This window comes from Coregonus clupeaformis, chromosome 24 (genome assembly GCF_020615455.1).
Source record: "Coregonus clupeaformis isolate EN_2021a chromosome 24, ASM2061545v1, whole genome shotgun sequence".
NCBI classification, from domain to species: Eukaryota; Metazoa; Chordata; class Actinopteri; order Salmoniformes; family Salmonidae; genus Coregonus; species Coregonus clupeaformis.
In genome coordinates this window covers 28,273,300-28,298,781 of record NC_059215.1, presented here as the reverse complement: position 1 = coordinate 28,298,781, position 25,482 = coordinate 28,273,300, and the positions used below count along the sequence as shown (strand labels likewise).

Below are 25,482 nucleotides of genomic sequence, written 5' to 3'. Positions count from 1 at the left end.
AATAGGGCCGCATTCAGCAGGACTAAACGGTGTGCCGGAAACGGTGCTGTTATGAATTTACATTTACATTTTTAGTCATTTAGCAGACGCTCTTATCCAGAGCGACTTACAGGTGCAATTAGGGCTAAGTAGTCTTGCTCAAGGGCACATCGACAGATTTTTTCACCTAGTCGGCTCGGGGATTAGAACCAGCGACCTTTCGGTTACTGGCACAACACTCTTAACCACTAAGCTACCTGTTGAACAATCAGTTGAATGTTGTGAATAGGCTATTGTGTGCTGCACGAGTTTTCCGATTTGAAATGGGCAGACACATATTGATCAGGCCACACCCATCAAACGGGACCAAACACACCTCAAATACTGTTGAAGAACGGTGCGCACCGTTTTGGGGACGTAGCAAACGTTTAATGAACTGAACGCATCCCAGCAGTGGGCTACAGAACCAAACAGAACCGTGCCAGACAGAGACCGCAGCAAGTAAACACACCTATTCGACACAGTGATAGCGGAAGCAAATTTAGGATACAGTTGTTATATTGATTGGGGACTCACGTTAGCTACAGTACACGACACGGCAGTAAACCCTTGAGAAAACTGGAATATTATTACAGTATTTGTTTTCGCACGGGAATAGACTCCTGATATGCGCGTTATGCACTGCATCACTTTCGATAATATGGACGATTTTACCCTCAACATAGAGTACCTCATATGGGATTTAGGTTGGCATCTATAGCTAGGACATTATTCGTTGCATTGGACTGAAAGCAGCTGTCCTTGAGCTCCAGGATCATGGGCCCCATCATGCAGGAACGCACTGCCTCCACGCCACTGAAACGGGTGGTTTCCAAAGAGAAGATACGTACGAAAAATTCTGAAAATAACGGACCGATTACGAGGTAATCAATCAAATGCATTATAAAGCCATTTTAACATCAGCAGTTGTCACAAAGTGCTTATACAGAAACCCATCCTACAACCCCAAAGAGCAAGCAATGCAGATGTAGAAGCACAGTGGCTAGGAAGAAACCTAGAGAGGAACCAGGCTCTGAGGGGTGGCCATTCCTCTTCTGCCTGTACGGGTGGAGATTATAAGGGTACATGGCCATTAATGCCAGATCGTTCTTCAAGATATTCAAACGTTCATAGATGACCAGCAGGGTCAAATAATAATCACAGTGTTTATATAGAGCAGTTGTTCCCCCAAACTGTAGTAATGTTCGAGTCATTCAAATATCAGATGGATACACATTAGACATGGCAAAAATGTATAGAAACACAAGAAAATGAGCTTTAAAACTGAGAAAATGTTTTCTGCACACCATGACAAAATGTGTAGAATTACAGGAAATAAGCTTTAAACCTGCAACGTTTTCACTATGCCAACAAGAGGGGTGTGAACAGTTTGTGCTAGCTAGCACCCAGTGTCCTTCAGGTAAATCCATATGAATTCAATCACTTTGACAGCATCACTTTTGATTTAATCAAAATGTTGTAAACATGTTTGCCCATGGAAGAAGTGGTCAGAAAGTGACTTTTTGGACCTGAATGCCAAATCATTTAGGATATTTATCTTGGCCAGGTCGCAGTTGTAAATGAGAACTTGTTCTCAACTGGCTTACCTGGTTAAATAAAGGTACAAAAAAATAGAGGTGCTCAAAGTTGACCCATTTTGCATACCCCACCATACCGTGAGACATCCATGTCTTCATCACTGGAAAATATACAGTAAATGGTTGAGTTTGATATAATTAAAAAGCTTACAAACAGGGTTGTCAAACAATTTCATAAATAAATAATTGAATAAACATTCAATTATTTTTTTTGACCTTTAATGTAATAGAAAGAAGACGAGTAGGCGCCCAGTACGTTGCAATAAACTTGAGTGAACTATTAACAGAATGTATTTACAAAAGAGTACATATGGGAGCAGTCAGCATAGTACATCAGGATGCACAACTGCAACGCATTTCGACTACTAGAGGTATCCTCAGGTAGCGTTGTGGACGGAAGCTGACATGTCTCTAGAAATGGAGGTGGGGACAGGTAAATGTCACATGACAGGTAAATAACTACATACAAAACAAATCTACAACATTATCACGAGGCAACATGAAAAATAGCGCACAGGAATGTATACAAAGAACGTGCGTGAAGGGACACGCTATCAGAGTTGCGTGCGTGACGCCTTGATCTCACCGATACTGTTTTCGTGCAAAATAGTAGGCAGCATCATCTGGCTATGTGTGCAACAAAAGTTCAACATTCACCTTCTGCTACCATTTCTGTCAAGCCGTCTACGCATACAGTTTGACGCATACGTTCGATAAATCCAATGAATGCACCACATAGAACGCACTGCAACTGCCTCTGCAACGCAATGCTGCAAGGCAAACTCAGCATTCCATTGGAAATGAATTTACTTCTGGTGTACCAAAATGCATTGACACTTGGTGTGATCGAGGCGTAAAAGACAGATTATGCACTGGTGCGTAAACTACATTGTATAAAAACACACACAGGAAGTACACCGTGGCGGTAATCAGCAACTCAGCAGTGCAAGGAATTACACAAAAGGCTGTATACTATAGGGGAAACTATGTATACTAGAGAAAACAGTTCAGCTGTAGTTGTTTGTTTAATCCGTGGGGAGCGACAGTATCTAGGAGGTGGATCCATTTAGCCTCTTTTTCTTAGTGATAAACGGTCAAAATCACCCCCTCTCTCATTTCTCTGCAATTTCTCTACAGCCCAGAACTTTAGTTCATTGACTGTGTGTTGGTGTTGAATAAAGTAGGCTGCTAGAGGATAATTCTCGTCCTTGCGTCTAATATAGCTCTTGTGTTCTATGATCCCTGTTCTCAGTGCGCATATGGCAGGGTTCTTCAATTCCGGTCCTGGAGGGCCGAAACACTTCTGTTTTTTATTTCTACCTGGTAGTTAATTGCACTCATCTGGTGTCCCAGGTCTGAATTAGCCCCTGATTAGAAGGAGAGGATGAAAAACAGAGGTGTTTCGGCCCTCCAGGACCGGAATTGAAGAACCCTGGCATATGGTCTTCACGATGTATAATTTGGAGCACGGGCACTGGATGGCATAGATGACTCCTTTGGAAGCGCATGTAGTCAGGCACTTCAGGGTGATTGGTTTTTGGATGGGGAAATTGTTTTTGTGATTGTGCGCAACAGGAAGTGTGCGCACGGGTAATGGCCTATAGGGAGTGTGAGGCCATCGATAGTGTTTTGTGTGGGTGCATCAGTTTTGTGTATAGAGTGCACCAGTTTGTCTCTGGGATTGGTGTTCCTTGTGAGAGCCACAAGGGGTTTCTCATTAAAATTGTCATGTAATAGCAGGACATGCCAATGTCTGTGCAGGACTATTTTGTTGGCAATGGGGGAGTATTGGATACTGCATAATAGTCGGTTGGACTGTTGCTTTTTTCGTGGTTGTAGCAGTATGTCTCTATGTGAATACAGTGCTATCTTGTATGCTGTTTTTATGACCTTTTGACTGTAGCCTCTCTCCGTAAACCTTACCTTCTAATCATTAGCTTTTTCAATGAACTCATTTCTATCAGAGCACAGTCTCCTGAGATGTGCAAACTGTCTGACAGGGTTGTCTTTGAGTGTGTTCGGGTTGTAGCTGCTAGCCAGTAGTAATGTGTTAAGGTCGGTTTCTTTTCTATACTGAACAAAAATATAAACGCAACATGTAAAGTGTCCCATGTTTCATGAGTTGAAATAAAAGATCCTAGAAATGTTCCATACACACACAAAGCTTATTTCTCTCAAATTTTGTGCACAGATTTGTTTACATCCCTGTTAGTGAACATTTCTCCTTTGCCAAGATAATCCATCCACCTGACATGTGTGGCATATCAAGCAGCTGATTAAACAGTGTGATCATTACACAGGTGCACCTCGTGCTGGGGACAATAAAAGGCCACTCTAAAATGTGCAGTTTTGTCACACAACACAATGCCACAGATGTCTCAAGTTTTGAGGGAGCGTGCAATTTGCATGCTGACTGCAGGAATGTCCACCAGAGCTGTTGCCAGATATTTTAATGTTCATTTCTCTACCATAAGCCGTCTCCAACGTTGTTTTAAAGAATTTGGCAGTACGGCCAAACGGCCTCACAACCGCAGACCACGTGTAACCACGCCAGCCCAGGACCTCCACATCCGGCTTCTTCACCTGCGGGATCGTCTGAGACCAGCCACCTGGACAGATGATGAAACTGAGGAGTATTTCTGTCTGTAATAAAGCCCTTTTGTGTGGAAAAACTAATTCTGATTGTCTGGGCCTGGCTCCCCAGTGAGTGGGCCTATGCCCTCCCAGGCCCCACCCATGGCTGTGCCCCTGCCCAGTCATGTGAAATCCATAGATTAGGCCCTAATTTATTCATTTCAATTGACTGATTTCCTTATATGAACTGTAACTCAGTAAAATAATTGAAATTGTTGCATGTTGCGTTTATATTTTTGTTCAGTGTGTGTGTATATATATATATAGGCGGCAGGTAGCTTAGTGGTTAAGAGCGTTGTGCCAGTAACCGAAAGGTCGCTGGTTCTAATCCCCGAGCCGACTAGGTGAAAAATCTGTCGATGTGCCCTTGAGCAAGGCACTTAACCCTAATTGCTCCTGTAAGTCGCTCTGGATAAGAGCGTCTGCTAAATATGTTAAATTTAAATATATATGGTAGTGGAGAGTCTGTTGCCATGGTTTTTGATGAGGTCAAAAAAATTGACACGGTCAGTGCTGAAGTCCATAGTGAATCTGAGGTTTGTGTTCCATGTATTGAGGAGAGCAAAAAAGTCATGGAGCACTTGTTCGCTACCTGTCCACAGCATCAGTATGTCGTCAATGTACCTGTACCAACCCATGACGTTTGGTAGGAAATGGTTGACCTGGGGATCATACGCACTGTGTCTTTCGAAGGTTACCACATACAAATTGGCAACATTAGGGGCCATAGTGGCTCCCATCGCAACTCCTATTTGTTGGAGGTAGAAGTCCTTTTTGAACAAAGTTATTGGCAAGAGCAATGGAGGCCAGAGAGGTAATGAAGCCAGAGGAAGATACATTCTCTTCTCTCCGTAGGAGAGAATGACATCGATCACTTCTTTTTGGGGGATGTTGGTATACAGTGATTCTACATCAAAGGACCTTAACCTTTAACGTAAATTATCTAAAAATGCGTAAACACTGATTTTCTTCATATTCACATATGTTGTAGCTTAGACTTTAATTTACATCTTAGGATTTTCTGTTGTGCCCGCCATTGGTTGAGACCCAACTTGCTCTTGAATACAGGGTGGGTGTCATTTAAATCATATAAATATAATTCATAGAATGGACCTATCCCTTCAGACCATTGCAATTTAGCTGGTACACCATAGAAATGTAAATTGAATTGAAATTTGATCTTCTAATTACTACCATAAAGATGTATTTTCTATTATCTATATTTCTATGATGTCAATAGGTTTCCTATGGAGGATTGAGTATAATTTAAAACTACATATTCCCATTCAAATCAACATTCTCTGATGTGTGGACCTCTAACCATCTTTGTCGTACTATTTGAAAGTCAAACTTTATTCAATTTTATTACATTTATCAGCCAAAACATGACACCCAACCTGTATTCAAGAGCATGTTGTGTCTTAACCAATGGTGGACACAACCGAAAACCTCAGATGAAGTAAAATAGGGTCTAAGCTACAACATATCCGAATATGAAAAAATCTGAGTTTCCGCATTTTTAGATAATTGACGAGGTAGAAAAATGTTTTTTAAATTAAAATTAAATACATTTCAAGAAATTATAAAACAGTTTGACAGCCCTGTTTGTAAGTTTTTAAATTATATCAATCTCAACCGTTTATCTTTTTCAGTGATGATGACATGGATGTCTCATGGTATGCAAAATAGGTCAACTTTGAGCACCTTTTATGTCTTGAATGTTTTGGCATTCAGGCCAAAAAAATCACTTTCTGAGCACTTCTACAATGGACAAATATGTATGGAAGGTTTTGTTTAAATCAAAAGGGGTGGTGTCAAAAAGTGATTGAATTCAAATGGGTTTACTCCTTCGCTTAACGCCTGCCGAAAACCTGCCCACACCGTGGTTAACAGAACTGCGGGAAAACAGTGTGCTAGCTATCTACATATCCCGCCTCCTGCTTGCTATGTACCGCCGGTGTCCTAGTTAGCTACCTAGCATCTAGTGTCCTTCGCTAACACTTGCCCTAGCCGTTGTTAACATACTGTAACTGCAGGAAAGCAGTGCCCAACAGGCACTTCTTCTTCTGTGGGTTTTATCGGCGGTTGGCATCCAACATTATGGTGCATTACTGCCACCTACTGTACTGGAGCGCCACCGCCTCCAGCCTGTTTAATGGAGTCCTAGCTTAAAAACGGACCAATAGAAGTATAAAGAGGGGTCCCGAATTGCATCTAGTGCAAAGAGATAATTACAAGCCCTCTCCCGTCTCCTCACTCCACTCTCTTGTTTCAACAGTTCAAAAAAAGCTAACAAGGTGAAGAAGGCAGGAGCTCAGCTCAAGAATGCCCTTCCAGGGCCAGGTCAGGATAAGGACACTGTGTCGACAATCCAGAGGGTGAGTGACTTGTGGTGAAATAATCTTGCAGGTCTTGCAGATCATGAGGTCTTGTTATGTGCACAATTACCATTAACCAGACTAGTGTTTGGCAAATAACTTATTTTCCAAAGGCTACTTTGTTCAGTATATGATACATTTTCTCCACAGGGCATTCATTCAAAGGGGAGCAGAGTCAAATCTGGCACTATTCGAAACACTACCAAACTGGCAAGGTAAGTTTATAGGGGAACCCTTTCTTAAAATGACTCAGTGCAGTCAAATCCTTAACAACACTTTAACTCTCCACAGCCCTCAAGAAGAAGGAGGATTGAAGTCTAAACCACACACATACTCCTCAACACAGAGGCAGGAGGAGAAGCGAGAGGTGCAGCAAACGTCCCCATGTTGCGGTGAGGTAGATCAGAACCATGGGGTACTGGGCCGAAGTCGGAAAGCTCTCTCTCTGCCCCTCTCCCCTATACCTGGGCTGCGCCAGGGGCCAATGCGGCTTCACACACACACTCAAGTCCCCACCCTGGAGTCTCTCAGGCAGTTTGAGCAGAAGGAAGACGACTCGGACAGCGCCAGCGACCTGTCAGACTCAGAGAGACTGCCCGTACTCCCCTCCCCCTGTACCCCATGCACCCCACCCCATCTCAACCTCCGCGCTGAAGTGATCAACTCCAGTGACTTCCCCCCAGCCTTCCCAGGACCACACGGGGCCACGAACGACAACGACAGCGTCAGCTACAGCTACCCTGACTTCCTGCCTCCTCCCTTCAACACCTGGAGCCTCCGCCAGCTGGCTGTGTTCCTCCACACAGAGGGCCGAGGCGCACCTCGCCCCAAACCCGTGGGGCCCCTGGAGAAGTACCTGGAGAGGCTGCTGCAGTTGGAGTGGCTCCAGATCCAGACTGTGCAGGCGGAGACCTGCCGACCTGCGGGAGGCCGTCCCAGGGCCCTGGGCTTCCCCTCTGCCACCACCACGAACGCCCCTCGGCCCCACACGGCGCCCCCCAGCCGCCTCAGCTCCCCCAAAGGCCTGCGGCAGTGTCAGCGCTCCTTCCCGTTTGCCCCTCACAACCCCCCTTCGCTGGCAGCACAGCAGCTCGCCCACCTCCCTGTCTGCCCCCATTGTCACATCCGCTACCCTCTGTGCAATGGGAGCTGCTCCTCCTACGCCTACCAGCGCCACTCACGCCTCAGTCCCCTGCTGGAGCGCCGAGCCAGGCCCGGGGTTCCCCCGAAGAGGAGCAGCAGTGAGAGCCGGGTCACTTCCTCTGAGGGTAGGGCCACAGGCTGCAGTGGAGGAGGACAGACTCCAGGTAGCCCCTCGGCAGGAAGAAGCCACGTCAGAAACATGCAGGCGGTGGGCAACATCCGCAAACCCGCCCAGGAGCCAGGCACTAACGGTAAAGGTCAGGCCGGTGTGAAGAAAGGCCGCGCCAGAGCCAATTCGGAAGCTGAGGGGAGGAAGGAGTCCAGTACGGCTAAGGCTGGTGTGGAGAAACGCACACACTCTGGAAGTAAACGAGAGGCTAACACCACCAAGAGGGTCGAGAAAGACTGTCAGAGGACAGAAACAGGAAGTCAGGCATCTAAAAGTGGGGTTAAAAGAACAGTAAAAGAGCCACTCTCTCTCTCCAAGGCACCATTGTCTGCCAAGGTGAATGGAAAAGCAAAGAATGTTCACTTTATTGCAAAGTAACCACATTTCCTGTCTCAGTACAGGAGCTTAAAGCTATGCTTGATAAAGTTCTATATAATATACAGTGCCTTCAGAAAGTATTCATACCCTTTGACTTATTCCACATGTTGTTGTGTTACAGCCTGAATTCAAAATGGATGACATATATTTTTTCTCTCACCTACATAAAATACCCCATAATGACAAAGTGGAAACATGTTTTTAGAAATGTTTGCTAATTTATTGAAAATGAAATACTGAAATGTCATTTACATAAGTATTCACACCCGAGTCAATACATGATATAATCACCTTTGGCAGCGACTTACAGCTTTGAGTCTTTCTGGGTAAGTCTCTAAGAGCTTTGCACATCTGGATTGTACAATATTTGCACATTATTATTTTTTGAAAGCTCTGTCAAGTTGGTTGTTGATCATTGCTAGTCCTGCCCTAGATTTTCAAGCCGATATAAGTCGAAACTGTAACTAGGCCACTTGGGAACATTCAATGTCATCTTGGTAAGCAACTTTTAGGTTATCGTCATGCTGAAAGGTGAATTTGTCTTCCGGTGTCTGTTGGAAAGCAGACTGAACCAGGTTTTTCTCTAGGATTTTGCCTGTGCTTAGCTATATTCCGTTTATTTTTATCCCAGAAAACTCTGTAGTCCTTGTCGATGATAAAATGATGAAACCACCATCATGCTTGAAAATATGACGAGTGGTACTCATTGATGTGTTGGATTTGCCTCAAACATAACGCTTTGTATTCAGGATATAAAGTTAATTTGTGCAGTATTACTTTAGTGCCTTGTTGCAAACAGGATGCATGTTTTGGAATAATTGTATTCTGTACAGGCTTCCTTCTTTTCACTCTGTCATTTAGGTTAGTATTGTGGAGTAACTACAATGTTGTTGATCCATGCTCAGTTTTCTCCTATCACAGCCATTCAACTCTGTAACTGTATTAAAGTCACCATTGGCCTCATTGTGAAATCCCTTAGCGGTTCCCTTCCTCTCCGACAACTGAGTTAGGAAGGATGCCTGTATCTTTGTAGTGACTACATTGTGACTACACTGTATTGACACACCATCCAAATTATAATTAATAACTTCACCATGCTCAAAAGGATATTGTCTGCTTTAAAAATATATATATCTACCAATAAGTGCTCTTCTTTGCGAGGCATTGGAAAACCTCCCTGGTCTTTGTGGTTGAATCTTTTTTTGAAATTCCTGAACTTATTTAGGCTTGCCATAACAAAGGGGTCGAATACTTATTGACTCAAGACATTTCAGCTTTTCATTCGTACTTCATTTGTAAAAATGTCTAAAAACATAATTCCACAGTGAAACAAAATCTCTATTTAATCCATGTTAAATTCAGGCTGTAACACAACAAAATGTGGAAAATGTCAAGGGGTGTGAATACTTTCTGAAGGCACTGTAACTGTTTTACTGCTGTTTAAATCACAACGCTAGCTGTTTGCAACTTTCAAAAGGTCAAATAAAAAATATATAATAATCTATTTCATGTAGAATTGATTTCAAGTGATACTTTAATAGGTCAAAGAATAAAAACATGGCCAACGTGTTGTACTGTAACAATCTTGCACTGTAACAATTTTGGTTTGGACAATACACGCAAGCCTTTACATGGAACTTGGACCATGATATCTGATATTAGGATCTAATGTGTGGAGTAAATATTTTTTCCAGATATGTTTATTTCAGACTGTAATCAATGAAGGCTTTTAGGCAAACTGAACACTTTGGCTCAAGGCACTTTGCACTGTACAGTCATTTTTGTCAGTACAGGTTATTGATGTTGAAAAGTAGACAACACATAGGCCTATTATTAGTCAACCATTAATTATTTAGTCAGCAAGTAGGCTGATCCACAGAGCCTGAGGTTCACTCAAAATAGCCATCATCATTGGTCTAGTGGAGCTGTTTTTGGTGTTGGAATGTATTTATTCCTGTATTCTCTCACTATATTTTTTATTTGTTGCTTGACCATCATGTTGTTGGTGCCTCATATGTTTCTGTGTCTATTAAGAGTTCAATTGTTGAATACGGAGAGACACACTTTGTGATATTGTTGGAATAATGGTTTATTGGTTCCAAGTTCGATATGAATGATATACTCTATTCAAGGTATACTTGTGTAAGGACTTTCTCTTGTTTGAATATACTTTAATTTACATTGTCTATTACAAGTATATTTTGCATAGGGCTGAGCTCTTTTTTGTTCAAGAGAGACAGTCTAATGTTTGCTACAAATGTAAATGCGTATTTTTCCAAATTTTGTATACCATAGTTCTATTTATGATAGATATTGTGTTAATCACATTTTGATTCGCATTTGTCATTGATGTTGTTATGTTTACAGTTTTGGGTAGGAGAAATGTTAAGCAAAAAAGCTGAATGTATATTTTTCGCATAATTTAACAGTTATTTCATTTGTTTACATTAGAACATCTATCCATTTATTGTACTTTATCATGTGGAATTTATTAATTGAAACGCTACATACATGTAATAGTCGTGCTGTGTTAAATTGCACTTTATTTATTCAATATTAATGTAAAGTATCTAAGCCATAGATCAGGGAGTAGAGTTGTTGTAAACATTCTCACACGCACGCAGAAAGATTGTGGTACATATTTTCTCAATGTTGAATGCAGTTGTTTGTAAGGCATAGAAATAAATATGCTTTGCACTGAATCATTGAGCGATATCATTGAGTGAGTGTGACCTCACCATCCATGAGTAGGGTTGTAAGAAAATACATATTTATTAAATATTGATGGAAACTCAAGAGTGGTGATATGTATACTGTGTACACAGACATGATTAATTCTTCATTTGAATTGGAAAATATTTTTTTGTAGTGTGTCATATCCTCTTCTGGCCTGGAAATGGTTTTAGAAGCTGACGGAGTTGCTTCTTCCTGTCGTTTACACAGCCTGTTGTGGAGAAAACAGTTGTCAAAACACAATCTGATATTATGCTCTCTCTAAGGTGAGAAGCAAATGTATTGAAGTGTAAAAATTAATCATTTTGACTGACTTGAGATGGACTTGAACCCAAGTGTGGTGACAGAGTAACAGTTTAAGCCAGACTTACCGAGGTGTGTGTTTGCAGTGAAACAGGCGCTGCCCAGTGTCTCTAGGTTGACATCTTCTCTGTAGACGGGTCCATCGTTCCACATAAGGTCATAGCCACCAACCCTCTTCTCTCTGCCAGTCAACCTAAAGAGAACAACCAAAGAGAGAATATAGACGATAGGAAAAATAACATCAAGTAGTCTCGGGAAGTGCTGTTGCCTTAGGTCTGGGAAGAATAGGGGATTTTCTTGGCAACTTCGAAAGGGTAGAAAAAAATATTCCAGACAGACAACTCTCCTAACAAATCACAAATTTGGGTAGGCTCGGCTTAAAATGCAGGCGGGAATTGTGCTCTTGAAATATTATCACCTCGGAAACATGAAAGAGGATAGCTAGGCTAATTATAGCCACAGCCAGTCAGTGGTGGAAAGCATGTAACGCTAACGTTAGCTGTCATGGCGCATGCAAACTACTAACTTGGAAAATACACATTGAAAATATAATTTGCCAGCTCCATCTAGCTAGCTACCAATTTTGTGTCCGGTGGGGATATTTATGCCAGGGTACAAGCGTATAAGGCGGTGAAGTAAGAAAGCTGTATTTCCTGCTTTCCTGTCCATTTCCGACTATACCAACTGGACGTTTGTATCGGTTCAGACATGTATGTTGGAACATTGTTCATGTGGGAGGCAACCCATCTGCACAGGGAGACTACCAATCAAGTCTTTTCATCAGTGAAAAGTAACGAAGATAGGAAAGGAGCAAGCCAATATTTGGACCAAATTCCATCACTAAAGGCAACCACACTGTGGATACTGTATTTTCTGGGGATAGGTCAATATCTACTGACAATTGCAGTCTGCACTGGAGCTTATAGGGTGTGTCAGGTGTAACGCAGTTAACATTAATACAGAGTAAACATTCTGAGTTGAACCTGTAGTGTGGTTTCCCTTTTATCTGTGATTGATTTGATCTGTGATTGGTCGGCAAGTAGCTTAGTGGTTAAGAGCGTAGTGCCAGTAACCGAAAGGTCGCTGGTTCTAATCCCCGAGCCGACGAGGTGAAAAATCTGTCTGTGCCCTTGAGCAAGGCACTTAACCCTAATTGCTCCTGTAAGTCGCTCTGGATAAGAGCATCGGCTAAATGACTAAAATGTAAATTTAATTGGGCCTTAGTTTGCATAGAGGCTGTGTTGGTCAATTCCAACTCAATTCAGGAGGTAAACTCAAATTCAATAAGAAAGAAATTCCAATCGAAATTTGTGTACTTCCTGAATTAATTGAATTGAAATGGAGCTGCCCCCAACCCTGCCACAAAGGGTCATAATGACGTCTACCCTAATCCATAGATATTCAGCTCTATCACTAGGGGGATATATTGTCTGTTGATTTTTCAGTAGCTGTCCAGTATTTTAGCTGTCCAGATTTTCTATGAAATATGACCTATACTTTATTACAATATGAGTGAAATAGATTCTCCCCCCCCCCCGATTGGCCTGAGAATCTTGATTTCCTAGGTCTAAATCAGTGGCTAAATCAAAAGCAAAGAAGGAAACCAGTAGGCATGTTGGCCCTGGGTTGAGTTCCTTGCCCTACTCCCTACCTGCCCTCCATGTCCACGATGTGTAAGGTGTCCTCCAGCAGACAACACTTCATCTCGTAGTCCTCTTGGCTGCTGGCGGTGAGAGAGGGAGAGGCGTTCACCTCTATCAGCCACCTGTGGAGAGACACATTCTGAATTGCGATTCGACTTGATCAGACTTGAATGTTCGCACCAGTCTCCCATTGACATCAATTAAAGATTTAAGTGAAAGTCAAGAGTTGCGTGCGCTTATAACTCTGAATCGGCCCAAAAGAGATTAGGATTACGGCAATGATCCAACATTAAGATGATCCAAGAATAGTGCCAGACCTGGCTATCACTTTAAATTGTGAACACACCAACAGATCCACAGTGATACGCCATCCCATCTGGTTTGCGCTTAGTGGGACTATCATTTGTTTTTCATGTAATACTTAAGAGTGTCTAGCGCCCACTTCATCGCTAGACACTCTTTCTCGACAATCAAGTACTTATTTTCTCGGGGTATCAACTTCTGGCTTATGTACATGATGGGGTGTTCTTCCCCATCATGTACCTGGCACAGGACGGCCCCTAGTCCTGTGTCGCAGGCATCCGTCTGCACCAGCATCGGTACCTGGAAATTGGGCGTCACGAGAATCGGATGGGAGCACAGGGCTTCCTTCAGGCGCCTGAACGCCGCTTCGGCCTCATCCGACCACTTCATTGTTTTTGGGAGGCGGACCCTTGTCAGATCGGTAAGGGGGGAGGCTATAGCCGCAAAGTTGGGGATAAACCGGCTATAGTTTCCCACCAGCCCCAGGAAGGACTTGACCTGTGTCTTGGTGAGGGGAACGGGCCAGTCACGAACCGCCTCAACCTTCCTCTCCTGGGGCTTGATGTTCCCCCGTCCGATCAAATATCCCAGGTACTCCACCTCCTCGAACACCAGCTTGCATTTCTTTGGATTCGCTGTCAACCCGGCTTGCCAGGCTGTGGATGATGATGTCATCCAAATAGGCCGCTGCGTACTGTTGGTGGGGTTGGAGGACTCGGTCCATCAGGCGCTGGAACGTGGGTGGGGCTCCATGTAGACCAAACGGGAGGTCCCGTTATTGGTATAAGCTGTCCGGTGTCAAGAATGCCGTCTTCTCCCAGGAGGAGGCTGCCAAGGGTACCTGCCAATATCCCTTGGTTAGGTCCAGGGTGCTGATGTACCGGGCCTTTCCCAACTGGTCGATGAGCTCGTCCACTCTCGGCATGGGGTAGGCTTCGAACAAACTGATGTTGTTCACCCCCCGGAAGTCATTGCAGAAACGCAGTCCGGTTTGGGCACCAACACAATGGGGCTGCACCATGCGCTGTGGCACTCCTCGATGACTCCCATCCTCAGCATACCCTCCATCTCCTGCTTCACGGCCTTCCTTCGGGCCTCGGGGATCCGGTATAGCCTTTTTCGTACCGTTCCTTCGGCTTCTCGGAAAACACGGCGGTGTCCGCTCTTGTCAGTCGCCGGCTCGTACTCTTTTTCTCCCCTCGGACAATCTCGTCCAACGAGGAGGGGTACCGGCAACTCAGGTATAGCACCCACCCTCATCTGGCACTCCCTTGTGGCGTCACGATGGTGGCCTGCCAGGTCGAATACCGCTTGGTGTCGCCATGGACACAGGAGACGGACATCTCCTCACCACGGTCGGTCGGATGGGCCAGCAGGCGTGCTTGTACGAGCGTTACCACACTCCCGGAATCCAACAGAGCATGGGTGTCGTGACCATCGACTATCACCTGGACCATGGGTGCTGGTGGTTCGCTGTGGGCCCAACAGGATGTGACGTAGTTTACTGCGTGGCCCGGCTCGTCTCCGGGGCCCGCTGATGGCATCGACTCCTCTCGACCCGGGCAATTCCATGCGAGGTGTTCACGGGCGCCACACTCAAAATGCCTCCTTTGGTCTTCATCCATCTGGGGTCGTCGGCAGGGGGTCGACTCTCTCCCGGCTGTCTCTCCGCGGGTCTGCAGTCCTTTAGCCCGGTTGACTGTCGGATTGGGTAGTACGGTGGTGGGGTCGTCCTTCCGTCCCCTCCGACGGCTCCCGGACTCGGCCTGCGTCCCCTTCAGCAGGGCCTCGGTATTCTGGTGCATCTCCACGGCTCCCAAGAGGTCCTCCAAGGTCTGGGGCGCGCATAGGCACGTCGCTCTCTTCATGTCGTGTGGTAGCGCCCGTAAGAAGTGATCCATTACCACTTTGTCGATAACGGGGAGGGTGGCTAGGTTGGTTAGGAGCCATGCTCTGGTGATGCGCAGTAGGTTGCTCATCTGGGCTCGGGGGGAAGCTTCGGCCACGAACCTCCAGTCGTGGACCAGTTGGGCCCGACAGGCCAGGCTGTAACGTAGCGGCTGAGTACCTCCCTCTTGAGACAGTCATAGTCAGCCGCCTGTTCGGTGTTGAGGTCATAATACGCCTTTTAGGCGTCTCCAGACAGGAATGGGGCCAGCAGACTCGCCCACGTCACCTTGGTAGGTCTCGATGTCGTCATTCTGTAGACGCTGTTCTTCCGGGGTTCGTTCCTTCTAGACAGAGTTGCAAAGAAAAATACATCTCTCAGACTGCCCATCTTAATCTTTTCTTTTTATTGACCTGTCTGAGATATGGCTTTTTCTTTGCAACTCTGCCTAGAAGGTCAGCATCCCGGAGTCGCCTTTTCACTGTTGACGTTGAGACTGGTGTTTTGCGGGTCCTATTTAATGAAGCTGTCAGTTGAGGACCTGTGAGGCGTCTTTCTCAAACTAGACACTCTAATGTATTTGTCCTCTTGCTCAGTTGTGCACCGGGGCCTCCCACTCTTCTTTCTATTCTGGTTAGAGCCAGTTTGCGCTGTTCTGTGAAGAGAGTAGTACACAGTGTTGTGCGAGATCTTCAGTTTCTTGGCAATTTCTCGCATGGAATAGCCTTCATTTCTCAGAACAAGAATAGACTGACAAGTTTCAGAATAAAGTTATTTGTTTCTGGCCATTTTGAGAGGGGAATCGAACCCACAATTGCTGATGCTCCAGATACTCAACTAGTCTCAAGAAGGCCAGTTGTATTCCTTCTTTAATCATCACAACAGTTTTCAGCTGCGCTAACATAATTGCAAAAGGGTTTTCTAATAAAAATGATAAACTTGGATTAGCAAACACAACGTGCCATTGGAACACAGGACTGATGGTTGCTGATAATGGGCCTCTGTACACCTATGTACAGTGGGGGAAAAAGTATTTAGTCAGCCACCAATTGTGCAAGTTCTCCCACTTAAAAAGATGAGAGAGGCCTGTAATTTTCATCATAGGTACACGTCAACTATGACAGACAAATTGAGATTTTTTTTTCTCCAGAAAATCACATTGTAGGATTTTTTATGAATTTATTTGCAAATGATGGTGGAAAATAAGTATTTGGTCACCTACAAACAAGCAAGATTTCTGGCTCTCACAGACCTGTAACTTCTTCTTTAAGAGGCTCCTCTGTCCTCCACTCGTTACCTGTATTAATGGCACCTGTTTGAACTTGTTATCAGTATAAAAGACACCTGTCCACAACCTCAAACAGTCACACTCCAAACTCCACTATGGCCAAGACCAAAGAGCTGTCAAAGGACACCAGAAACAAAATTGTAGACCTGCACCAGGCTGGGAAGACTGAATCTGCAATAGGTAAGCAGCTTGGTTTGAAGAAATCAACTGTGGGAGCAATTATTAGGAAATGGAAGACATACAAGACCACTGATAATCTCCCTCGATCTGGGGCTCCACGCAAGATCTCACCCCGTGGGGTCAAAATGATCACAAGAACGGTGAGCAAAAATCCCAGAACCACACGGGGGACCTAGTGAATGACCTGCAGAGAGCTGGGACCAAAGTAACAAAGCCTACCATCAGTAACACACTACGCCACCAGGGACTCAAATCCTGCAGTGCCAGACGTGTCCCCCTGCTTAAGCCAGCACATGTCCAGGCCCGTCTGAAGTTTGCTAGAGTGCATTTGGATGATCCAGAAGAGGATTGGGAGAATGTCATATGGTCAGATGAAACCAAAATAGAACTTTTTGGTAAAAACTCAACTCGTTGTGTTTGGAGGACAAAGAATGCTGAGTTGCATCCAAAGAACACCATACCTACTGTGAAGCATGGGGGTGGAAACATCATGCTTTGGGGCTGTTTTTCTGCAAAGGGACCAGGACGACTGATCCGTGTAAAGGAAAGAATGAATGGGGCCATGTATCGTGAGATTTTGAGTGAAAACCTCCTTCCATCAGCAAGGGCATTGAAGATGAAACGTGGCTGGGTCTTTCAGCATGACAATGATCCCAAACACACCGCCCGGGCAACAAAGGAGTGGCTTCGTAAGAAGCATTTCAAGGTCCTGGAGTGGCCTAGCCAGTCTCCAGATCTCAACCCCATAGAAAATCTTTGGAGGGAGTTGAAAGTCTGTGTTGCCCAGCGACAGCCCCAAAACATCACTGCTCTAGAGGAGATCTGCATGGAGGAATGGGCCAAAATACCAGCAACAGTGTGTGAAAACCTTGTGAAGACTTACAGAAAACGATTGACCTGTGTCATTGCCAACAAAGGGTATATAACAAAGTATTGAGAAACTTTTGTTATTGACCAAATACTTATTTTCCACCATAATTTGCAAATAAATTCATTAAAAATCCTACAATGTGATTTTCTGGATTTTTTTTGCTCATGTTGTCTGTGATAGTTGACGTGTACCTATGATGAAAATTACAGGCCTCTCTCGTCTTTTTAAGTGGGAGAACTTGCACAATTGGTGGCTGACTAAATACTTTTTTCCCCCACTGTAGAAATTCCATAAAAAATCTGCCGTTTCCAGCTACAGTAGCCCTTTACAACATTAACAATGTCTACACTGTATTTCTGATCAATTTAATGTTATTTTAATGGACAAAAAATTTGCTTTTCTTTCGAAAACAAGGACATTTCTAAGTGACCCCAAACTTTTGAACGGTAGTGTACATATTTTAAAAATATATTTTCCTTTATTATTTTCCACTAACCCTACCACCCCTCCAAACATTTGAACGGTAGTGTATATCCAAAGATCAAAAAGCTGAACTGATAAAACACATTTTGATTTGCGGGGTACCGCTAGTAATATTTAATGATTATTTTAGAAACATATTGATGCCATAAGTCAATGGTGCCACCTGTCAATGATATTAGAGTGTGATATAAAGATGATTTAAATGGTTTCACTGTCCAGACCTGTCAACACTTGTAAGATATCCAGGCACAATGGGTCCTTGACTAACTCTGGAGGTGGTCAGGAAGATCTGATAACAATCAGATCACAATGTGTCTTTTAATCATCTACACCTGTCGAAATATGTGGTCACAATGAGAATGTGGACAAGATCAGGACAAAGAACGCATGTTAGAACCAAGTATAAACGGGAGTAATGATTCATTGCACTGCTGCTCTCATTTTTTTACGATATGCAATGACATGAGCAATGCATGGTCTTACTACCATTCTGTGACTATGTGATGTTTACTTCAAATGCTTGACTTAACTTCACAGTGATACAGTATCTTTTACATACCTTCCTACATAAACTTCAGATTTATAAAGCAATTTAATGGTTACATATTGGGGTCAGACTGGTTAATGCTTTGTATTAGAAATGCAGTCAGTTGGTGGGGAATGAGGAGGGAGGTGTGCGTGTCTCACGGTTTGAGGTCCTGATCCAGCAGGATGTCATAGCCATAGAGCTCAATGCAGTGTTTGTCGTTGATGATTACTTTCTGCACACTCTGCAGGCTACGAACAAATATGTTGTCAACGTCCTTAAACAGAGCCTCTATGGTCTCTGTGCCATGCCTCGCAGTCAGGTATCGCCGAAGCTGCTGCATCTGCCACTTACAGCCCTACACACACAGAAGGGAGAATAGAGAGAGAGATTCATAGCAAAGTAATTTATTCTTCAATTTTGTTTAATAGTGGTCTTACAAAACATTTGGTCGATATAGATTACCCCCAACATTGTGAATTTTGAAGGAATTCTACACACCTTTTCAGGGTCATAATCTGGCGCTGTTTTTTGCACTGCCACATTGGTGAGATGGACATCTTAGGAGAGGCATTAAGGAGAAATCTTCTCTTAGCCTAGTCCCATATCTGTTTGTGCTCCTGACAACTCCATTGCTGTCATTGCCAAGCCAAACAATTTCTAAAAACCTGTTTTTGCTTTGTCATAATGGGGTATTGTGTGTAGATTGATGAGGGAAAAAACGATTTAATCAATTTTAGAATAAGGCTGTAACGTAACAGAATGTGGATAAAGTCAAGGGGTCTGAATACATTTGGAATGCACTGTTTGACAGGGCAATGAGTGACAAGGAGTTGGCATGATGGCACAAACAGACTGGCACTGGAGAAAGAGATGATGGAGAAATAGTAGAACAGAATTTGGGTCAAATATATTTAAATGCCAGGCAATTCAAAAGACTCAAATTGTCACAGACAATTTATTATTAGGATTCCGGATTTCATCCTGAATTGAGTCGAGTTGAAATAGAGCCGACAGTTGGGAGTTTGTTTCTTAGGAAAATACAATTATTATTTGGCTGCAGAACAGTTGACTACTGTGTGCAGATAACTGCTCTTAGACAATAACTCAGCTCACATTTAAGGCTGTAATGAGGTAATGAGAAGGATACACTGGTCATCAATGCTGGTGAGAGAGAATCGAGTGCTGGAGAATCGGGCAAAGCCATCTCGATATAACCATGCCTTCAGTGGGATATACTAAGACACACACACACACACACACACACACACACACACACACACACACACACACACACACACACACACACACACACACACACACACACACACACACACACACACACACACACACACACACACACACACACACACACACACACACACACACAAATGAAATCTAGTTAACAGTATTCAATTTACATATTTTACAGCATGTGTTGCTTACTCCATCAGTTGACGTGTCATGCCTGTATGAGTGAAGTGCTTTAATCCAATGATCTCCTAAAATAGTTATAGATTTGATTACTTTGATTTTGATTGATTTAGTGATTAAGAAGACCTAAACTTACTGATGTAACCAACACATAAACCCTCAAGTCAAATTTTCTCCCTATTTAAGGAAAGGTCATAAAAAGAGAAAGTTAGAGAAGAGCAATACATAAACATCAAAAGTATGCATTGTGTAATAATTTATTTCAAACTTAGACCTATTATCAAACTTAAGTTTAATGCACCACTGATAAGGTAGGGATTTTCTACGTAGCGCTGTGCAACGTAGCTCTCCACTTGAGTCTCATCTCTCTGCTCCTCTGAGCGACTCCCATCCTGTACAAACACAAACATCCACTGTCAGTGTGTGTGTGTGTTTGTCATTGTCTTTTTTCAAATGTATTATTACAAACATGGACTTAATGTTTACATGGTTTAAGGGCAACAACCTATAAGATATCTACATTGCACAACAATCATATAATGTCATGTTTCAACGTATTATATTACCGCATGGTGTTACCTTTTTCCAGTCCATGATGTCTTTTAGTTTTTGAAATAGAAAAATGCCCTTCCCCTGAGATCTTGCAACCTGAACAAAGATTGATAGAGGGAGATGAACTTCATAACTATAGTATAAAGATACAAATGCAATATGTAAGTGCATAATGTAAAAGCAATAGTTTTGTTTTGTCTACTCTTCTTATTACTGATGACAACCTAATGCTAAACTATGCTTGTGTGAATTGTCACGTTCACTTTTGAAAATAATGCATTTGTAGACTTATAGACTTAGTGCACAGGTACAGTGGGGAAAAAAAGTATTTAGTCAGCCACCAATTGTGCAAGTTCTCCCACTTAAAAAGATGAGAGAGGCCTGTAATTTTCATCATAGGTACACGTCAACTATGACAGACAAAATGAGAAAAAAAATCCAGAAAATCACATTGTAGGATTTTTAATGAATTTATTTGCAAATTATGGTGGAAAATAAGTATTTGGTCACCTACAAACAAGCAAGATTTCTGGCTCTCACAGACCTGTAACTTCTTCTTTAAGAGGCTCCTCTGTCCTCCACTCGTTACCTGTATTAATGGCACCTGTTTGAACTTGTTATCAGTATAAAAGACACCTGTTCACAACCTCAAACAGTCACACTCCAAACTCCACTATGGCCAAGACCAAAGAGCTGTCAAAGGACACCAGAAACAAAATTGTAGACCTGCACCAGGCTGGGAAGACTGAATCTGCAATAGGTAAGCAGCTTGGTTTGAAGAAATCAACTGTGGGAGCAATTATTAGGAAATGGAAGACATACAAGACCACTGATAATCTCCCTCGATCTGGGGCTCCACGCAAGATCTCACCCTGTGGGGTCAAAATGATCACAAGAACGGTGAGCAAAAATCCCAGAACCACACGGGGGGACCTAGTGAATGACCTGCAGAGAGCTGGGACCAAAGTAACAAAGCCTACCATCAGTAACACACTACGCTGCCAGGGACTCAAATCCTGCAGTACCAGACGTGTCCCCCTGCTTAAGCCAGTACATGTCCAGGCCCGTCTGAAGTTTGCTAGAGTGCATTTGGATGATCCAGAAGAGGATTGGGAGAATGTCAGATGAAACCAAAATATATTTTTTTGGTAAAAACTCAACTCGTCGTGTTTGGAGGACAAAGAATGCTGAGTTGCATCCAAAGAACACCATACCTACTGTGAAGCATGGGGGTGGAAACATCATGCTTTGGGGCTGTTTTTTCTGCAAAGGGACCAGGACGACTGATCCGTGTAAAGGAAAGAATGAATGGGGCCATGTATCATGAGATTTTTAGTGAAAACCTCCTTCCATCAGCAAGGGCATTGAAGATGAAACGTGGCTGGGTCTTTCAGCATGACAATGATCCCAAACACACCGCCCGGGCAACGAAGGAGTGGCTTCGTAAGAAGCATTTCAAGGTCCTGGAGTGGCCTAGCCAGTCTCCAGATCTCAACCCCATAGAAAATCTTTGGCGGAGTTGAAAGTCCGTATTGCCCAGCGACAGCCCCAAAACATCACTGCTCTAGAGGAGATCTGCATGGAGGAATGGGCCAAAATACCAGCAACAGTGTGTGAAAACCTTGTGAAGACTTACAGAAAACGTTTGACCTGTGTCATTGCCAACAAAGGGTATATAACAAAGTATTGAGAAACTTTTGTTATTGACCAAATACTTATTTTCCACCATAATTTGCAAATAAATTCATAAAAAATCCTACAATGTGATTTTCTGGATTTTTTCCCTCATTTTCTCTGTCATAGTTGACGTGTACCTATGATGAAAATTACAGGCCTCTCTCATATTTTTAAGTGGGAGAACTTGCACAATTGGTGGCTGACTAAATACTTTTTTTCCCCCACTGTATGTTCTGATTGTATGATTGTTCTGTGTTTTTTTAATTGGAGCTGCCTTGTTTGCCACGTCTCCCTTGGAAAATACATGTTTTTGTATCTTGATGGGAATGGATTAAATAAAGGTTAGATAGGCCTAGATTAAACAATAAAACAAATCTGCAGGTCCTCTCACCGGTTTCATGATCCAAGTGCTGCCCGGGCTCCGTTTGAACTCTTCCACAAAGAGGTGGTATTCACTGGGCAGTTCAAAGGTTCGGGGGAAAAAGTCACATTTGGCTGCTTCAATGCGGCCAGCTTCCCTCTCAAGGGTTTTGCGGTACCTCTTCAGGTTTTTCACCATTAGGTTCTTGCGCGTTAGCTGCATCATAAAGCAAATTAAGATTATGATACAGTACAAACATAAGTGTTATGTTATGAGTGGCAATCTGCGATTGGTACACCCATTTTTTGACTTTTAAATGAATGATAGCCTATATACCCATTGATTCTTGAAGAAACGCCTCATGATCTTACTTACATTTACATTTACATCATTTAGCAGACGCTCTTATCCAGAGCGACTTACTTCAACTAGTAATGTATATTTTTGATCTCATGGATGGTCAGTCCTTTCATCCATAAGTCTGTCTAACTATGAATTTGAGAGTGGTTGCATTTCTCCAGCCCCATTCCTCAGCTGTTTACCAAAACAGTGTGGGGTGCCCGCTTTGTTGTTTGAACTGCAGATTGCCCTTATAATACGCATTACTATAAATATGAGCGCCACATGGGAAAATATGTTACAGTGACACCTGCTGTCCATATATGGTAACAGCTATTTTTACAATACATGTAACACTACTGTAGGGATCCTCATGCATCATAAAAGCCTTCACAACAGCTAATACATTATAATGTCCCCTATAGGCAGTGATTAACATGAATCTTATGGACACCGGCATAAGATTTTTTGAGGCTGGTTAGGCTATAGTTAGGCAAATCTGTTGTCATGTGCTTCTATGTCAACTTCTGCACATGACAACAGATTTGCCTGCCATCTAACTAGAATACATATGACGGCTATTATAGCCTAATGTATTTTGTAGGCTAGTGTTGTAAAGGGTTTATGAATGCCTACATAGGGGGTCCCACAGTAAGTGTTACTGACTAATGTGTAATGGTACTGACTGACCTCATAATGATTGCGAAAATGGCATATCCTCACGTGTTCTTCCATGTAGGAGTGGTCGAAATTCTCCCTCAGCCACCCAACATCACACCAGTTAAAATCCCATTCTCCATCACTGTGCTCACAGATAAAAAAAAAAAAAACATGGGCATTTGACTTCTTGTAAAGTTGGCTAAGTCACTCTGGATACAATAAGCTAATTAAAATGCTCACACGCACTCACACATACATACATACATACATACATACATACATACATACATACATACATACATACACTCTGGATACAATATGCTACATAGCCTAATCAAAATGCAATGTAGTGCGCACACACACACAGATTGTGGCTAAGTTATTAGGTCTAGCCTACACAACTCACTCTTTGACCTCCATCCAGCCTGGTCTTTGCCGCAAAACATCCTGAATGGTGTTTGTTAGGCCACATTTGTAACGCACACAACTTCTTCCCTCCCTGTGGAGTCAACAAGTGGTTTGTTAGTTTCTTCTATTGCCAAGCTATGTCACAAACATCAGACATCCAACATCATCACACCAGATACAATCTCATTTGCCATTACTGTGTTCACAGATCACAAATCATGTGCATTTTACTTATTGTCATGTAAGCAAGTCAGTCTACACTAAGAAACACAAGTTATATCTAGAACCTAAATGGGTTCTTCGGCTGTCCCCATAGGAGAACCCTTTGAATAACCCTTTTTTGTTCCAGGTAGAACTATTTTGGTTCCATGTAAAACCTTTTCTTCTAAGAGTGTGTACACACAATATAGCTAGTAAAATGCAAAGAAACAAAACACACGCGCGCACACACACACACACACACACACACACACACACAGCTAATAGCATTAGCCTACAGTGGCTATCATCAATTAGCTAGCTGGGTGTCAAAATGAATGTCAAATTCGCTATGTACTGTCAGATGTTTCAAATCATGCTAGTGAGTAACGTTAGTTAGCTAGCTAACGTTAGCTAGTTAACAACCATATTTGCAGAACAACTCACCCCTCTCTTCTTTTTTGATAACCATAAGGACCCTTGTATCCAGCAGTCTGGTAAAACGATGAATGAGTTAAGCTAGCTAGCCATTCACAATTGCCTGAACAAGTGATAGGCTAATAAGTTAGCTAGCTAGACATTTAACGTTAACGTTAGTCGATTATCTTTGCTAACGTTCACAACAGACAAAGCTAAATATATCTGCCTCTGACACAATGAAGTCGTGACCAGACTACCCTAGGCAGCTGATAATCGGCGCTAGATCTGCTCTAGAGCCCACTATCAGCTGCCTAGAAGAACCAGAGCCTTCAACTTCACCAGTGTCAGAACCACAGGTTAAAATGCACAAACAGTAACGTTAATGTATCTAGAGTTGGCTACACAGCATGCAAGCATTTTCATTTGAATGGCTTTCCTACCCTATTCTTTGACATGTTTCCGTGGTAGCATTCGCCACATCTGTTTCCAGGGCTCAGCTAAAAGGCTACTTAGCTAAATGTTTAGCTAGCTGTCGAGTAGTTTGACCAGAGATACTAGAAAGGAGTAGCTAGCTAGCTAGTATCTCTCTGGTTTGACAACACATGTTGTCATGGCAACCTCATTTCAGAGGGGTGAAAGAAAAAAACTGTATTTACAATTACATGAATTCCAATTAATTACACACACATACACAAACTTTGAACATTTATTTACATTTATTTTCATATTTCCCAAATCATAGGAAGAGAGAAAAAGCGTACAGGTAACCCCCTTTTCAGTCAGTACAAGACACACTGACGTCACGCACAGACGCGCTTGTCTTTTGGATGCGCTACTAATGCCGCCTTCAAATAACTGGCAGCTCGGAACTCTGAAACCTCCAACTTCAGTGCGTTC

At 43.0% G+C, this 25,482-nt stretch overlaps 2 protein-coding genes across 3 annotated transcripts; one reads left to right on the top strand and one right to left on the bottom strand.

Annotated features, from left to right (window-relative positions):
- Positions 1 to 446: 446 nt before the first annotated feature.
- fam217ba (family with sequence similarity 217 member Ba) lies at positions 447 to 8,432 on the top strand. Its single transcript, XM_041846299.2, has 4 exons — positions 447 to 902; positions 6,529 to 6,628; positions 6,779 to 6,843; positions 6,920 to 8,432. The coding sequence occupies exons 1-4, from the start codon at positions 796 to 798 to the stop codon at positions 8,316 to 8,318; spliced, it is 1,671 nt and encodes a 556-aa protein (XP_041702233.1). The 5' UTR covers positions 447 to 795; the 3' UTR covers positions 8,319 to 8,432.
- Positions 8,433 to 9,682: 1,250 nt separating this feature from the next.
- On the bottom strand, positions 9,683 to 25,176 carry ttll9 (tubulin tyrosine ligase-like family, member 9). Of its 2 annotated transcripts, none has more exons than XM_041846300.2 (14): positions 25,026 to 25,176; positions 24,613 to 24,659; positions 23,966 to 24,058; positions 23,590 to 23,701; positions 22,591 to 22,776; positions 20,550 to 20,618; positions 20,272 to 20,362; positions 20,107 to 20,147; positions 19,687 to 19,774; positions 19,038 to 19,096; positions 18,698 to 18,894; positions 13,006 to 13,119; positions 11,423 to 11,547; positions 9,683 to 11,262 (listed from the first exon to the last, which is right to left on the bottom strand). In XM_041846300.2, exons 1-14 carry the CDS (start codon positions 25,038 to 25,040, stop codon positions 11,192 to 11,194), a joined length of 1,308 nt encoding a protein of 435 aa, XP_041702234.1. In that variant the 5' UTR covers positions 25,041 to 25,176; the 3' UTR covers positions 9,683 to 11,191. The 2 variants fall into 2 exon arrangements, with proteins under 2 accessions (XP_041702234.1, XP_041702235.1); XM_041846301.2 differs by having other exon boundaries at positions 23,623 to 23,701.
- Between the last annotated feature and the right edge of the window lie 306 nt (positions 25,177 to 25,482).

What these genes read in the sequence shown, in the direction of transcription:
- fam217ba (XM_041846299.2), top strand. Translation starts at nt 796, where the DNA reads ATGGGCCCCATCATGCAGGAACGCACTGCCTCCACGCCACTGAAACGG. An exon ending in AATAACGGACCGATTACGAG is followed by an intron (nt 903 to 6,528) that starts GTAATCAATCAA and finishes TTGTTTCAACAG; the next exon opens with TTCAAAAAAAGCTAACAAGG. An exon ending in CTGTGTCGACAATCCAGAGG is followed by an intron (nt 6,629 to 6,778) that starts GTGAGTGACTTG and finishes TTTTCTCCACAG; the next exon opens with GGCATTCATTCAAAGGGGAG.
- ttll9 (XM_041846300.2), bottom strand. An exon ending in ATTTTCGCAATCATTATGAG is followed by an intron (nt 22,777 to 23,589) that starts GTCAGTCAGTAC and finishes TTTATGATGCAG; the next exon opens with CTAACGCGCAAGAACCTAAT. An exon ending in CAGATTATGACCCTGAAAAG is followed by an intron (nt 18,895 to 19,037) that starts GTGTGTAGAATT and finishes CTGTGTGTGTAG; the next exon opens with GGCTGTAAGTGGCAGATGCA.